The sequence below is a fragment of the Toxotes jaculatrix genome, chromosome 18 (assembly GCF_017976425.1).
Source record: "Toxotes jaculatrix isolate fToxJac2 chromosome 18, fToxJac2.pri, whole genome shotgun sequence".
NCBI classification, from domain to species: domain Eukaryota; kingdom Metazoa; phylum Chordata; class Actinopteri; family Toxotidae; genus Toxotes; species Toxotes jaculatrix.
Window position 1 is genome coordinate 5430341 of NC_054411.1, and position 14928 is coordinate 5445268.

At 41.9% G+C, this 14928-nt stretch overlaps 2 protein-coding genes across 2 annotated transcripts; one reads left to right on the plus strand and one right to left on the minus strand.

The window, feature by feature from the left end:
- Window positions 1–6237: 6237 nt before the first annotated feature.
- On the minus strand, window positions 6238–8522 carry fzd2 (frizzled class receptor 2). Its single transcript, XM_041062163.1, has one exon. The coding sequence runs from the start codon at window positions 8347–8349 to the stop codon at window positions 6712–6714; it is 1638 nt and encodes a 545-aa protein (XP_040918097.1). The 5' UTR covers window positions 8350–8522; the 3' UTR covers window positions 6238–6711.
- A 2426-nt stretch (window positions 8523–10948) lies between these two features.
- Window positions 10949–14198, plus strand: moto (minamoto). The gene is made up of 6 exons (XM_041062248.1): window positions 10949–11027; window positions 11203–11307; window positions 11490–12987; window positions 13314–13448; window positions 13753–13930; window positions 14008–14198. Exons 1-6 carry the CDS (start codon window positions 10954–10956, stop codon window positions 14196–14198), a joined length of 2181 nt encoding a protein of 726 aa, XP_040918182.1. The 5' UTR covers window positions 10949–10953.
- Window positions 14199–14928: the final 730 nt, after the last annotated feature.

The window sequence follows — 14928 nt, forward strand, 5'->3', positions numbered from 1 at the left end:
TTCAGTGAAGCAGTTTGGCAGACATCAGGCCCTTACGCTATCATTAAGAGGAGACTGGCACCATCTGGAGGCCAACTATGCACATGCTACTAGATATGTAATACTGTGTAAAATCATCTCATTAACACAGTGTACTCTCCATCTTGGCAATGCAGTCATGTTCTTGTAATTCTTAGATTCTGCATTGCAAAAGTATTGACCTTTCCTTTTCTGTGCTCGCTTCATAAAGCAGCTAACAAAACATGTACAACTTTCCAGCACAAATATTATAAAGCGTCCAAGGCACCATGAAAAAATGTAACACTTAAGTTGACCAGTGACCCCTGACTAGTCCCGCAGCGGCTCTCGGGCTTCTAGGACAAGTGGTCATACATTGCCTCTGGCTGCAGTGGGCTACTGAGAGGCCAAAGCTGCTCTGTAGCCCCGCTGGCTGTACCAACACTCACTGCTCTCACAACAAAACAGGATGTGTTTCAGCAAGGGGTCTTCTTTTGTCAAACTAAAGCTCATCCAGCATTTATATACATAGATTTATCCATGGTCACAACTAACAGGACATTAAATAACTACCTATTTAATTGCTGAGGTACAATTTCATTATGTTTTGTTTTCATGTTTAATTTGTATTCAATTATTAAGTTAGTAAATGTGTATTGTTATTAATGTCCCAAAACAGCAGGGGGTGTTGTTCTGTAACAATCTTAACATTAGCCATTACTATAATCAGATCTTTGAAACACATAATGGATCACTAAATCCACTATGAAGCAAATGTTCATTTTAAAATTTAATCTCGTCTTTACATTTTCTGATTTGTAAATACTTCCAAAAATACGATCTTTCCTATCAAGATGTCTTGTATCTTACAAAGTCTCTTCCCTGTGGCTGAACAAGCAAATGAGCTCTGTTCGAGGTGTCTTAAAATGCTGGCCATGTTGTGCAAAAGGTCCTGTTGTTTTTCGCTCTGTTGGTTTCACACATTGACCGTGACTGTCTGGCCCGGCAGTCCTCAGGGCATTCCAGCCGACAGCTCAACATGTGCAGTGGGAGCAACCACAAAAAAAAAAAACCACTGGATGCAAAGGAAAACCGCAAAAAGTTCTGAACATTTCTGAAGGAAATTACTAATGTGGATAAATTAGGCATACAGGACTTCCTGCTATTTCACAAATTGAGAGATTGCAGTAAGATTTTATCTGAGTTGTGCATGAGTCTTTTAAATGTATTAACTCTAAAAATACTCTCAAAGTTAAATCAATTTTTAAAAAATTTCACCAAATGTTAAAAAAAAAAAAATCTTCTTGCCATCTAATAGTCTAGTGAAAAGCTTTGGAAATCCTTTTCCATAAGAGAGCGCATTTGTGAGCTTGTATGTGTTTGACTCCCACCTTTGCAATGAGGCCCCTCCACCGCTCTGTTGTTGGTGAGGGCCCACATGGAAGCGATTACGCTTTGCAGAGAGTGAAATTACAGAGAGAACCTACAGGACCGGAGCCCTCCTATTTCCACTCACTCATTCACAAGCAGATTGACACACATGAACACAAGCTCAGAAGCACATACAGCCAAATGAACACACACATACACAGATAGAGAGAGACAGATGGGCACACACACACACACGCACAATCTCAAACTGGAGGGAGCTCTGCTGCCACCTTGCCTGAAGCGGTACATTTCCACTGCTGGCTCTGTTGGGACAAGGCTGCAGTGTGCTTCCCTCCCCGCCTTCTCGCTCCTGGACTGGAGTGGGACGGTGCCGGGGCTGTAAATTCCTCAAAAAAGAGCTGTTAAGAGGGGCTCCATTAAAAAAGGGGGGCCGGCGCTCGCCAGAGAGGAGCCCACTCAATAAGTCATCATCGAAGCCTGAGGCCTCGCTGGGGCCTACGGGAGAGTAACAGACTGGATTAGAGCAGTACTACATTCTGTTTAATACACCCAGTTTTACCTGGAGACCCAGGCGCTCGGAGTACTGCAATATTGTATTAATGGGCCAATAAGAATGATTTTACTGCCCAATGTATCTGTAGAAGCTTGACTGACTTATCAATTAAAAGCTCTGCGATTGCTTCCACAGCTGTTGAGTTTTGTAGCTTCCTAGACTCATTTTTTTCAGCCTCTGCTGCATTGGAACAAAACTCCCTTTGGGCCCATTGTTATACCAAAACCTTATAATCTCTGACTTCCACCTACTGACTTTGTGAGCTTTGCTCACAAGCCAAAACAGCATCTAATAACTCAGAATTAGTTCTGGTGTTTCAGAACAACATTGTATATAGGAAGGGAGAGGATCGGTCAGGTTGCAAACCCAAGTTTAAAGACTCATATTGTTGAGCAGGAAGTTTGAATGATATTAATCTGATAGTAATACTTTAAGAAGCAAACTTTTTGTGTAAAGTTTCCATGGCTGCTCTGCAACTTAATAAACCACAACTGCATCAAATTTCAGCAGCTGAACAATGACATGGCTAAAAAACACACAACACAGTAGCTTAAAACACCAGACACCTCATCCGTCTTGTGTTATCATTTGCTACTTGCACCATCACCCTGAAAGTTTATGAGAGTGGCATGGTTGTGTATATACTGTGGTGTCTGGATGCACATTAACCGTTCCCTCCCCTCCACACACACTCCTCCCAGTCAAGCCCATTATTATCCCAGGCGTGCTGCAGGCTCCCAAAATATCTGTCACGCAGCTGTCGGCACCTCTCTGCTCAGCAGCTGGAGAGGCTCTGAGGCACTCCCTCACTTTCTACCCTGATACCATATACACCCTTGCCCTGAAGGACAGGGGGTGAAAAAAAAACCCTCCCCTAACATCACAACGTCAGTCTCTTCCAGTCTGTTGTGTTTGTTTTCTTGTCAAAGCCACCCCTGAATGGTCTGTGCACTTATGAGCAATAAAATCCCAGACAAATGGTGTGCATGAGGCATGAAAATGAGCCACCAAGAATGTAAAGTCAGGAAGCTTGGTGGCCTAAACCCCTTGCCACAATTTCTGCTATATTTGCCACTGCTATTTAGGCAATGTGATATCAGAGTTATGTGGATTAGTGATATTCTTGTAAGGCATAGTGCCAGTTTAAAAGAGACCAGGAGGACAAATCATCCTATTAATATTGAAACAAATTAAATCCTTGCTGTCTTTTTTATTTTCCAGTAATTTTTTTGCCTTGCAATGTAGTTCTTGAGCAGCAAAAACACAACCATGGTCTCTGAGGAAAAGTACCTTGTGTTATGTGTTTTGATGTTCATATTAACTGGTCAAATGTTTTCAGGCATTTGGCTCTGAATTTAACAAGAATAAGGCAGACGTTGAGTTGAAAAAATGATTTCAGTGGACACAAGATAAATGGAGAGAAGCAGGACACCCCCTGATGGTGACTGTCAGGCCCAGTATTTATGGCTGTAGGCCCTGAATCAAAGTCAGAAATTGAAATGCACATTTAAACCTTCAGTCTCCTGCCAACTTGTTACGCTCCATCCCACTCACAGCGGCCATCTCTAAAAGCACTGCTAGGAGGAGAAAGAACATATTACACTTCCTGTTGAGTTTTCAAGGGAGAGCAAGACAGATAGATGTAGTGTGTGCTCTGGAAAATCTCAGCTGCTGTCCTATGGTTAGGATAATGTATGACTGCAACTAATCCAGTGTTAGCCTTCAGAGCATGAGTTCTTCTTGAGTTTGTGCCAAGATTTGATTAGAAACAGGCTTACTACATGTCTGGGTAGTTTTTTTTTTCTTTTCTTTTTTTTCCTCCCATTTTTCTCTTTTTCTCAATCCTTTGTCTGTTTTAAGCCCCTTTGTAGGCCTGATACTGTATAATTCTTATACAGTTAGAAAGAAAAAAACGTTCATGGTTCATTGGCACAAACTTCAACAATGGCTCCACAGTAACAGTGAGAACACTGGTGCTTCTGACTAACAACATGATCCTTTTCTGACATGCCAAGGCCTTTTTCCAATAAGAGCGACATCATAATATCAACTCGAAAGGCATTCTTCCTGTCTTACCCCCGATCCTTGGCTTGTCCCTTCTTGCCCTCAAGCAAGCAGGAAACGGCTGCATGCAAGGTTTAAGATCTGAGATCAACAGCATGGGAGACGGCTGCCACTGAGAAACTGGGCACCAACATTAAAGAGACAGGAATCTACTCTAGAAAGCTACCACCTCTTGTGTGGTAATATGAACACTTCTATACAGTTGGTTTGTTTAATTATAAACCTGAATGTCTTACATTTCAAGTTCTCTGCAAGGCAGGTAAAATTTCCCCTAATGGGTCATGCAACATACAAATCAAGATTTACTGAGAGAAAATTACTTTGTGAAAACAATTTTTTTTTTTTTGGCAGAAGTTAAATGCAGAGCATCTGATTCCATTTAGTTCTGATGGTTTGAGATCCAAAGTTTTAGTTGAAATCTCCTCATTTGGATCTTTGTTGTTTCCCCCTGGAGAAAGACAAAAGCAACCAAATAATACTGAATTTTCCATCACGCTCTCCAAACCCCTCCACCCCTAAACCCTAAAACAATCTCACTCTCTTTACCACCAGCACCCCACCCACATGCCGCTTCTCTTCATTCTCTCACTCTTCATTCGTTTCTCTGCTTCAGTGCAAAGCCAAACAAGCCAGCCATTAAGTTGAGTTAAGCGCAGGAAGTGGGCCTTCGGGCCAGACGGCACTGTTTACAAGGAGCTAGTCAGGTTTCAGCAGCGCTTTGAAGTGAGCAGCACACAGGAGACTGTCTGTCACTAGGCAAAGGCCCAGCACCGCTCCACTGACTCACTCGCATTCCCCCCATTCATCTGAGCGCAGAGAGGGAGGGAGGGTGAAGGCAGAAGGGGGTGTAAGATGGCAGAATAGAAGAGACACAGGTAGATTTATGGTTTTTCCCCCCTCAGAGTATCTGCTCCTACCTTTAATCAGTCTTACTTGTCTGTTATTACAACCCATCTTTATTTAACCCCAGATAAGGATACAAGAAAGACAAATATCAACTTGTCCAACAGGTCATGACATTTATGAGAGGTCCATTGCTCTGCTATACGCTCATGACACAAATTATAGAGGTACAGTCCTCGCTTGTAGAGGTTACAGCCTAATATATTATGTGCGGCATTATGTGCCCTGCTAAACATTTTGCAGTAACAATATGAATGCACACACTGAGTATTGTATGTGCGTGCAATTCTCAAACGCCCAGAGCCTCTGCTCCGAGGCAAGAGGATCAACTTTCTCCAACACACCCATCTACTTCATGACATCACCACAGACAAGGTTCAGTTTCAGCCATGCATGGCTTGGGGGATTCCAACTTTGCACAGAGCATAGTGGCTCCAGAGACAGCAAAGCTGAGCACCCTTGTTTTCCATTCACCAAACAGGCAGGCAGGAACATTTTCACACCTATGCAACAGCACAGGCTTCTCTTGCCAGATGATTGCTGTTGATTTAACCGAGCCCTCTCTGACAACAGGCAAAAACGGTCTCTTGTTTGGCTTAGCACTTGAAGGCAATGTTGGTGTACATGTGTGAGGAAGTCCTCCACCACATTCTTACAGGTTGGCACCTGTTTCTCAGACGCAAAACATGGAGATGTGAAATATTTCAGAATACACTGACAGAGTGGGTGATAAGTTATTAACAGGAGAGGTGTGTTCAGTTGACACTCTCAGTATAAACTCATTCCTTGTATTTCCCAGAGGGCTACTGTCTTGTGTAAGAAGCTAATTTCCATTAAGAATTCCAATAATCTCTTTTACTGTTGCCTTCCAGTCTGAGACAACAGATGTTCAGGTGTGACACAACCCTGGCCCCCTCGAGAAAACAACATGGCCGTCCTTTTATCAAAGAAAATAACTCATTATCAAGACAGTGTTTAATCATTAAAGAACACTGAACATATGGAAGGGCAAAAAAAAAAAAAATTAAAGAAAAACATTAAATACTGTTTTTCCCTTGTTAGCTAGGAATTCAAAATGAAGCATTTGATATAGTTATTTGATGATATCTGAGGCTCAGCACATGTTTTTGCTTAAAGAGGAGTGAAAATACCATGAGCTAAACTGAGAAACTTCTTGGATATCATCCAACAGACTGAAATGCAGACATTCTTTTAATCCATAAAAAAAACATGATTTATAAGCAGCGATTAAGAAAAAAAAAAGCAAGTGTAGATGTACGGTATGTGGCATTCTTACAGTGCAAAAGTAAAGCAGGTACACTAACAGATAAGGAAAAGTATTTACTTTCTTTAAATACAAATATATAATTTCATGTTTTTACAAATACTATGTACAGTTTCATTTAATTACAAGTGAAATGTTTAGGGAGAGAGTAAACAGTCATTCTTCCAAGGCTCATTTCCCCGCTCTCTGTGTTCTTGGCTGGTGGATCATCACTCCCCGTGAGTTTATGGTGGCTTTAAGAAAAAAGCCAGAGAGGGGGAGGTGAGCATTTCAGCACATGGCATCCATAGCCATGCTTGTTATTTGTTCAGACAGTCAGGATCAGTCCTTGTTTATCCAGCTTGTCCTTTTGTCAAACCCTAACCCTCAGTTTGGCATGCATGTGTGGCTATTAAGCTGAGGTGAATACAAATGCTGTATGAACTAATGGCTACTCAGTGTGCTACTTACCTATCACATGAGAAACAGGTAATAATACACAAATTAGTCCCAGCAACATACAGATGTCCCCTTTATTCTACACAGTAGTCTCTCCATGTTTGCCGTTTGCCAGCCTTGTGTAGAACTTATGCCAGGAATGCAGAGTCTTTCCAGACCAGATCCAGAAACCAGAGGTGATGCCTACTATCAGTGTCATCAGGTACTTGATCATGTAGACAGTGAAGTCAGGGGTCATGCGGGGCCCAGTCTGCAGAGGGCACGGTATGGCCAGGCCCCTGCAGTTATGGCTCACCCAGCTACGCTCCCAGTGCGGGCGGAAGGCCTGCTCATAGAAGAAGCAGGCAATAACAATGGTGGCAGGGACAGTGTAGAGCACGCTGAATACCCCAATCCGGACCATCAGCCGCTCCAGCTTCTCTGTCTTGGTGCCATCGTGTTTCATGATGGTGCGGATCCTGAACAGCGACACAAAGCCGGCCAGCAAGAAAGAGGTCCCGATGAAGAGATAAATGAAGAGAGGGGCCAACACAAAGCCCCGTAGAGGGTCCAGGTTGCTGAGACTGACAAAGCAGACACCGCTGAGCACATCACCTTCAATCTGCCCGATGGCCAGGATGCTGATGGTCTTGACGGCTGGTACTGCCCAGGCTGCCAGGTGAAAATATTGAGAATTGGCCTCAATAGCCTCGTGGCCCCACTTCATACCTGCTGCCAGGAACCAGGTGAGGGACAGGATGACCCACCAGATGGAACTGGCCATGCTGAAGAAATAGAGCATCATGAAGAGGATGGTGCAGCCTTCCTTTTTGGTGCCTTGGACAATGGTCTTATAGCCATCAGGGTTAAAGCTGTCATTGCACACTACCTTGTCCCCCAGGAAGTAGCCAGCTATGAAGGCTATGGAGACCATAGTGTAACAGCCAGACAGGAAGATTATAGGTCGCTCAGGGTACCTGAAGCGCTGCATATCAACTAAATAGGTGGTAACTGTGAATAAGGTAGATGCACAACAAAGCACAGACCAGACCAGAATCCATATGCGGGAGAAATGTATCTCTTTGTCACTGAAAAACATGTACCCACCGCTCCGCGATGGCTCGCAGGGGGCTGCACAATCCCTCTCCTCTAAAAACTTATAATTCAAATATGGGGGCACTTTGAGAGCAGGCGGGCATCGGAAAAGCCTCTCGTGTGCGGAGACCATTGAGGGGTCGGGGGTCCCCGGGACAGGCATGATGGGTGGGACGGTGGCAGCGGAGGAATCGTTTTGGCCCACACAGATTTGTCCGTCTCCCAGCACAGGGAAGTTCTCACAGCGCAGCCGGTCCGGCCACTGAAAGCCAAACTTATTCATGAGAGCCTCGCACCCCTGCTTGGCTCTCTCGCAGATTGACCTACAGGGAGGAATGGCCTTCTCCAAAACTGTGCATACAGGCGCATACATGGAGCACAGGAAGAATTTCAACTCCGGCGAGCACTGTACCTTTACAAGAGGGTAAAACTGGTGCACCTCGAGCCCCGCGTCCTCCTGGTTGTAATGGCCCACTAAATTGGGCATGATGGTTTGGTTATAGGCTATGTCCGTGCACAGGGGGATTGTAATCGGCTGACAAAATCCATGCTCCGGGACGACTATTCCGTTGTCCCCTTGATACTGGGCTGATATCAGCAGAGGCAGCAGAAGTGCAACACACCAGGTTTTGCAAAAAGTCATCTTCCCAAGTTTAAGACAAGAACTTTCTCCCGATTAACTTGCCGTAAATTTGTTTAGCATGTATCATCAATTCTGCAAGTAGTTTTTCAGCGAGAGTAACTTTCTAAAGAGGAAAAAGTCTGATGGTGAAGACCTGAACGCTGCTCTCTTTGTGCTTGGTCTCTGCTCCGAGCGCTGCTGGCTGACTTTTTTCTTTTCCACAACTCCGATTTCCTCACCATGGTCAAGGCAGCCACAGTAAGGAATGCAACTTCCTTTAACCGCTTTCAAAATAAAATCACGATAGCCGACCGTGAACTTTTTTAAATTAGTGTTCTGCTAAGGTTCCAGCGAAGCACTACACATTAAGTATAATAAATACTTGATTTTAATGTCTGTCGAGAGTCGGAGGGGTTTTTAAAGGCTACGAAAACAAAACATTATGTTAACCCATAGAAGTCAGAGATTAAATCCGACAACTTGTGAGTAATCATAGTAATAACAATTTCCTATTTTTTTTTATATGTGACCTTCATCCATCCAGTTTATATTGTATTAATATAACGCAGAATAAATTAAAAACAGCACCACAATGATTGTTAAAAATGTTTTTTTTTTAAAGGCTATTGGCGTTTTGTGCACTCCAAAACGTTAGAAAACTGTGTGGTTTTATTTTGAAGGTAATATCGCATGTTTATTAGTAGTTTTTTTTTTGCTAATATTGTCAAACTTGACTCCACAGCTGGATTGCGTGGCCCAACCAGACTTTCAAGTTCTCCTTTGAACTAATATATCCATGGGAGGAGGTAGATCTTCTAACCTAATGTACTGTAATGTCCGTGTCATGCTCATGTTCCACTTTAAAGATAGACAATTTTTTAGTAAGTCTCTATGTATGCAGTTTGGTACTAGATAATAAGTAATTCAATACAGTGTACTCTTGGATAAACAGCTCTGTCTTAACTTGATTAAACTGAATTTAAAACACAGTTTCGAACTTAATCAGCTTCAATTAAACTGTACTGAATAAATAAAAAGACTTTTAACAAACCATTAACATACAAAATACTGCAAATAATACAGTGATTTTACAATGCAGTAGAAAGTCAGTGAGGTGAATAAAAATGACATTATGTTAACAATAGAGAGTAAATAATAAAAATATAATATAATACAGTATCTAGAAACGATGATGATGGTGATAAAAATAATAATAATACTATTAATAATAACAATGACTACAGTGATAAGTTTGTCCTGATTAATAAGATATATACATACGAATTTCTATTAATTTATGTTACTTATGATAAAATGTATAAACTCCAGCAGGACATAGCCAGTTCATTAGCTCTGCCATATTGCTAATGGCACCATGGCATTAAATAGGGTGGAGGGTGTGACACCAGACGTTGCCAGGCGCTCAGAGCTTGACGTTAATTGGACCATAAATTAGAATCCTCGGGCTCAGCCAATGCCTGCTCAGGTCGCGAGAGGTGGCGTGTGAGGTCGCTGTGGTCGGGGGGCACGAGATCACTTGAGGATAATGTAGCCACAGAGAAGAAAACTGTTAAAATCCAGTCAAGTTCCCGTTACTTAACCCTGGTAGGCTAGACCTTTGTTTGACGGGTAAATATTACTGCGATAACCAACGTTATTTAGCCAAAGTTAGCAAAATTTGACTGGCAGGGAAGGAATTTTAATACGAGCGAGAGTTTAGCCGAAATTAGCCGAGGTAGCCTTGCTGAATCCACTAACGGCTAAATTGGTGAGCTATCTCATTTGCTTTCTCTGACAAAACAGTTCACTAATAATTTCTACGTTATCCCATATCTCTGTTATAGTTGTTATATAAGGTTAAATCAGCTGCTAACAATGAACACCGTTTTTTTTTTTTTTTTGCCAGGCCAGTAATGGAGTAGAGAATCAGTTCAAGTTCAAGGGAGTTCAGAATGGCATTTGACGGGCATCAGAGCACATTTGCAAATTCACTCTTTCCCACATTCCAGCGTCAGGTAAGCTATATTTTTTTGGGTCATCATTGTGATCATTTTTATATGGCATGACATATTTACAGAAATCACGAGTTTTAAGGGTTTGTGAATGGGCAATTGCAGGCCTCAGACGGTATTCAGAAGTCTTGAATTTCATTTACGACGGTCAGGAGACATTTTACATTTGTACACTACAAGTGAGATTGAGTTTCAGTCAGTACAGGTCTGATACCAGTAGGAAACTCTATCACATCTAAACTACAGTATTATCTTAGTACACTGTATGTACTTATACAGCTGGAAATTTTTGTTATATACTGGGAACATACAAGGAGGTACTGACAGAAATGACGTATAAGTATCAATTGTTTATGTAATAACTTAAAACTAGAGGGGACAAAAAGACCTATAATCATGTTTTTTTGTGCCTTCTAGTTTTGCATTATGTGTGTATTAAAATTTAAATTTGACGAACACTGCAGAAACCCTCAATTAATGGTGTAAAACTATTGTTATTAGTATTATTTTCTTTCTCTTTCAGGCCAGTGTAAATGTAGGAGGTGGAAACACGACATTGCCCTTTGTTTCCGTCCCCAGTGTCCCACTGCAGGAACAGGAAACAACATCCTACATGCCCTGGTCTCACAATGCTCATGATGATCCCTATGAACTTATCAAATGTGTCCAGAGCAGCATTAAAAGCAGGTATTCAGTTTTAACTATCTTCAGGGTAAGAGTGTGGTTATTCACTTGTGTACTATCTTAAATGTGGTTCAGTAGTGTTGGGCAGCCGCTGTTCAATCCAATCAAAGTTTTTGTTATGAATTTTACTTTACTAGGCAGAGTGCAATTCTGGTGATGCATTTTCTTTTCCTTAAAGGAAACCAACTGATAATACTGATTATGATGGGGAGACTGATCTACACGGTCTAGTGTCAAATATTGTGGATGAAGTGGATTCACAGGACAGCTACTACACTGAAGGGTTTGTCAAGATTTAAGGTCTTCACCTTGTAGGGTAGGGTATATAATTTACAGGATGTATTATGATTTATGGATGATGTTTGTAATTTTTATGATCATTTTTTAAAAGCAAATGCCTTCTATATATATTGTACTATTCTTATAAACACAAACATTAAAGGAAATCCTCATTTCTTCTCTTAGAAGCCTGCCTACATGCAATCCCATCTGGTCTCCAAATACATTGAGAGAAGAACTGCTACAGCATTTTCAATCAGAGGCTAAAACACAACATAACCCTACCTTTGCTCTGAACTATTCATCTCGTGGGGCTTTCAGCAAAGCACAGGGACAGTCAATGGACAAAGATGTTGAAGCATTTTGTCAGCAGTCCAATGGCTTTGCTACCAATCAACAATGGCTTTTTAATTTGCCAAATGGAGACAGGGACAGCTACACCTTCCATCCTCAGAAACCGCCCCCAGGTCTTCCAGTGCCCAGCACCGAAAACATGTACCTGTCACAGATACAACAAAGCAAATATGAGAACATGTCAGCCGATAAAGACAGAAGAAATAGTCAGCCTGTGAATAATTTTCCTGACCTCAGCGAATTGAACAGCCCCTCCTTTGATCCTTACGATGAAGACCACTACATCCAGAACAGTGCCAAGTCCATTAGTAGTGAACAGTATGTGCCACAAGACATTAATCAACTGGTCAGCAGTTTTCAGTCGTTCATGGCTGGTGAGCATGATGGCTTTTGTTGCAGAGACTTTCCCAACATGCACAAGCAGACATTTGGCATGCTCAGTGAAGACAGCATGGTTGAACAATGGAAACTCACCAGTCCTGCAGTATCAACACAAAGTACTCCTGCAATGCAGACCCAAAAACAGCTGGTGGGAGAATTTGGGATAGGGCAGAGGGAAAGAAATGGAGGACTGAGGAAACAAATGTTTAAATGTGATGGCTATCAAGATCTACCTGTTTCCAGCTCTCAAAACACAGAGTTCTTCCATCAACCAGAGCCATTCTCTGCATCTGTAAACCTCCCAAACCAATACCAAAACAAGATGACCATGCACAGAGAGAACATTAACATGAGCATAAACCAGTATTCAAAGCATCACACCCAGCAGGGCCAGATTCAGAACAAGATCAAGCCACAGATGCAGAAAGAAAAGAGGATGGTGCAAGTGTCTGGCTTTCTGGGAGAAGGCTTCTCTACAAGACCCCTAACCAACATTCACATGAGAAAGGGAGATAAGAAGCAGGCTTTCTCGCAAAACCCATACTTTGACTTTCAGGGGGGCATGCAGTCTCAGAGATTTGATGGAGAAAACAGGGTGGTCAGTGCAGGAAATACACAGCAGGGCATGCCTCTCTTGTATCCTGTAAGTGACTTCAGAGGTCACTCCAGCGTTTCCATCAACTCTGACTTCAGCTCTAGATCTACACTTCCCTATGGACGTGGTGTCCCTGGCATGGATGTATGTGATATGTCAGTCAATGACTCTGCAGCTTTTAACGCCCATGTCAGTGACATGATGACCCACAGAGGAGAGAGCACTTATCATGGCATGGCCTCAGCCATGACAACTTCAATGGTGATGAATCAAGGAGGACCTGTGGTCCAGCTGTACTTCTACTTGGATGAGTGCTATGAGCAGTGGAGGTGTTTGGAGAAAGAGAGAAAGGGGGTATGCTTTTGAAAGATTTTCATTACCATTTTTGTACCATCTTATTCACAGACACACATTTATACTGAATAGATATCATTAAGAGGTTACTGATTGGTAATGTCGTAATGGCTTTTACCAGTCTCTTTTGTGTGAAAAGAGGAGAAACTCTTCAAGAGATGCAAACATTTTTCACTGCATTTATGTTCAAATCAGCACTGCAAACTATGTTTATTTTAATTTTACTGTGAGGTTGTCTGTTACCCTGAGTTTAAAAACTAAAAACAAGAAAAATGACAATTGTGTAAATGTTAGGCTGTCATGCTCTCACTTGTTTTCTATTTTAGACAGAGCTTATCCTTAGCAAAACATTTCTTGGGAAATGGACTGCAGCAGTGACCAACACTACCCTTCCCAAAACTCCACCCAACCCCACAAGAGTTGACCACCTCATTGTTCAGCAGATCAGAGAACAAGCAAAGGTGAGACCCCTGAATAAATTGCTTCCATACTGACATCTACAGGTGAGTCTTGTCACAGCAACCTTGATATGATCTGAAGGTGTGGAGCTTTATTTTGCACACATTTGAATTTCACCACAGAGAATTGCTGTCTGTCTTACAATTCAGCCCTCAGGAACTTGCTGAGGAGACACCGTGAATATAATTAGATATGACACAAAGTAAATATTGCTTTTTAAGGATCATACATAGAATATTACATTAAGAAATCAGTTTGTAAGACTGAGGGGGGAGTGTAATGATTGATTATGCTGGCGTGCTGCAGGTGGCAAGTCTTCTGGATAGCATGGAGTGTCGGCATAACATTCCCCTCAGTATCAACATCCGCACAGCACTGAACAGGCATCATATGGCGATTTGCATCACCCAGGCAAGACGCAAGGAGGAGATTGCCAAAGTGTCCAAACACCAGCGGCAGAGAGCTCATTTCACAGAGGACAGAGGTAACTCACATTGCTTTGTTAGACGTGCGCACCTCTTTCTGAAATGCTGCCAGCCCTAATTTGCTTCGGTTTCCTAGACATCCTGTTGTTGATCATTGCACTGAAAGACCTGGCTGCTGCCACGAGGAAGCTCCGCACAGCCCTGTGGTGTGCTCTTCAGATGACACTGCCGAAAGCTGTCAAAAGGCAGGACCACAATGTTGACAAGGAGGCCACACGTAGGGAGGGGTGCTCCTCTCCAGTGGAGGGATACTCTTTTAAGTTATGATTTAGCAGGTAGCAAGCATGAGTCAACGGTCTTGATTAAATTAAATCCACACCAGAATTTCCGGATTACAAATTTCCCCATAAGCAACAGGGTGATGTGAAAAAAAATGTTTTTATAATATTACTTATCTGAAAGTCTATAGTGACATTTTACCTACAACACAGTGATCACTGCAAAGCATGAGATTTGAAGTTTGATGAGGGCTGCGTGTTTTGGCACTAAGGTGGCTAACTTTCATTGTGAGGGAATGGCATGAAATGTAATTTATCCTGCTGCATCTTAACTTCATTTCATTTATCATTTAATTAGTGTCAGTTCCAAATTAACATGAATCTTGCTCCATCACCGTTGTATTTAAAGGCACTATTTATGTGGAAGATTTCACTGAATTCTTCATTGTTTTACTTATTTATTGGAATGTAATTGAACCTCAGTTCTGGGTATTCCCAAGCAATAACTGAATCATAAGAGCAGTAGTTTAAAATGAACATGCTAAATATGAAAATGTTGTCTGAAATGTTCAAAGTACTTTCTGCAGCTTCAGTTTTTCTTATGTAACCTTAACATGCTTTAATCAGAAAAAAAAAGTTCTGCTTATCTGCGATTTGGTGAACTGTCACGGTACTCCAACCTCTGAAACAAAACGTTCAGCTTTAAATTTAAATGTATTAATCACATTTTCCAAATAGACATATAGAATATGAATAAATATCATTCCTATCAAGTGCTA

Bases quoted from the DNA above. Each gene is read 5' to 3' on its own strand.
- fzd2 (XM_041062163.1), bottom strand. From the start codon at position 8,349: ATGACTTTTTGCAAAACCTGGTGTGTTGCACTTCTGCTGCCTCTGCTG.
- moto (XM_041062248.1), top strand. From the start codon at position 10,954: ATGCCCTGGTCTCACAATGCTCATGATGATCCCTATGAACTTATCAAA. The intron at 11,308-11,489 runs GTTTGTCAAGAT...TTCTTCTCTTAG, and splicing joins GACAGCTACTACACTGAAGG to AAGCCTGCCTACATGCAATC. The intron at 12,988-13,313 runs GTATGCTTTTGA...TTTCTATTTTAG, and splicing joins TGGAGAAAGAGAGAAAGGGG to ACAGAGCTTATCCTTAGCAA.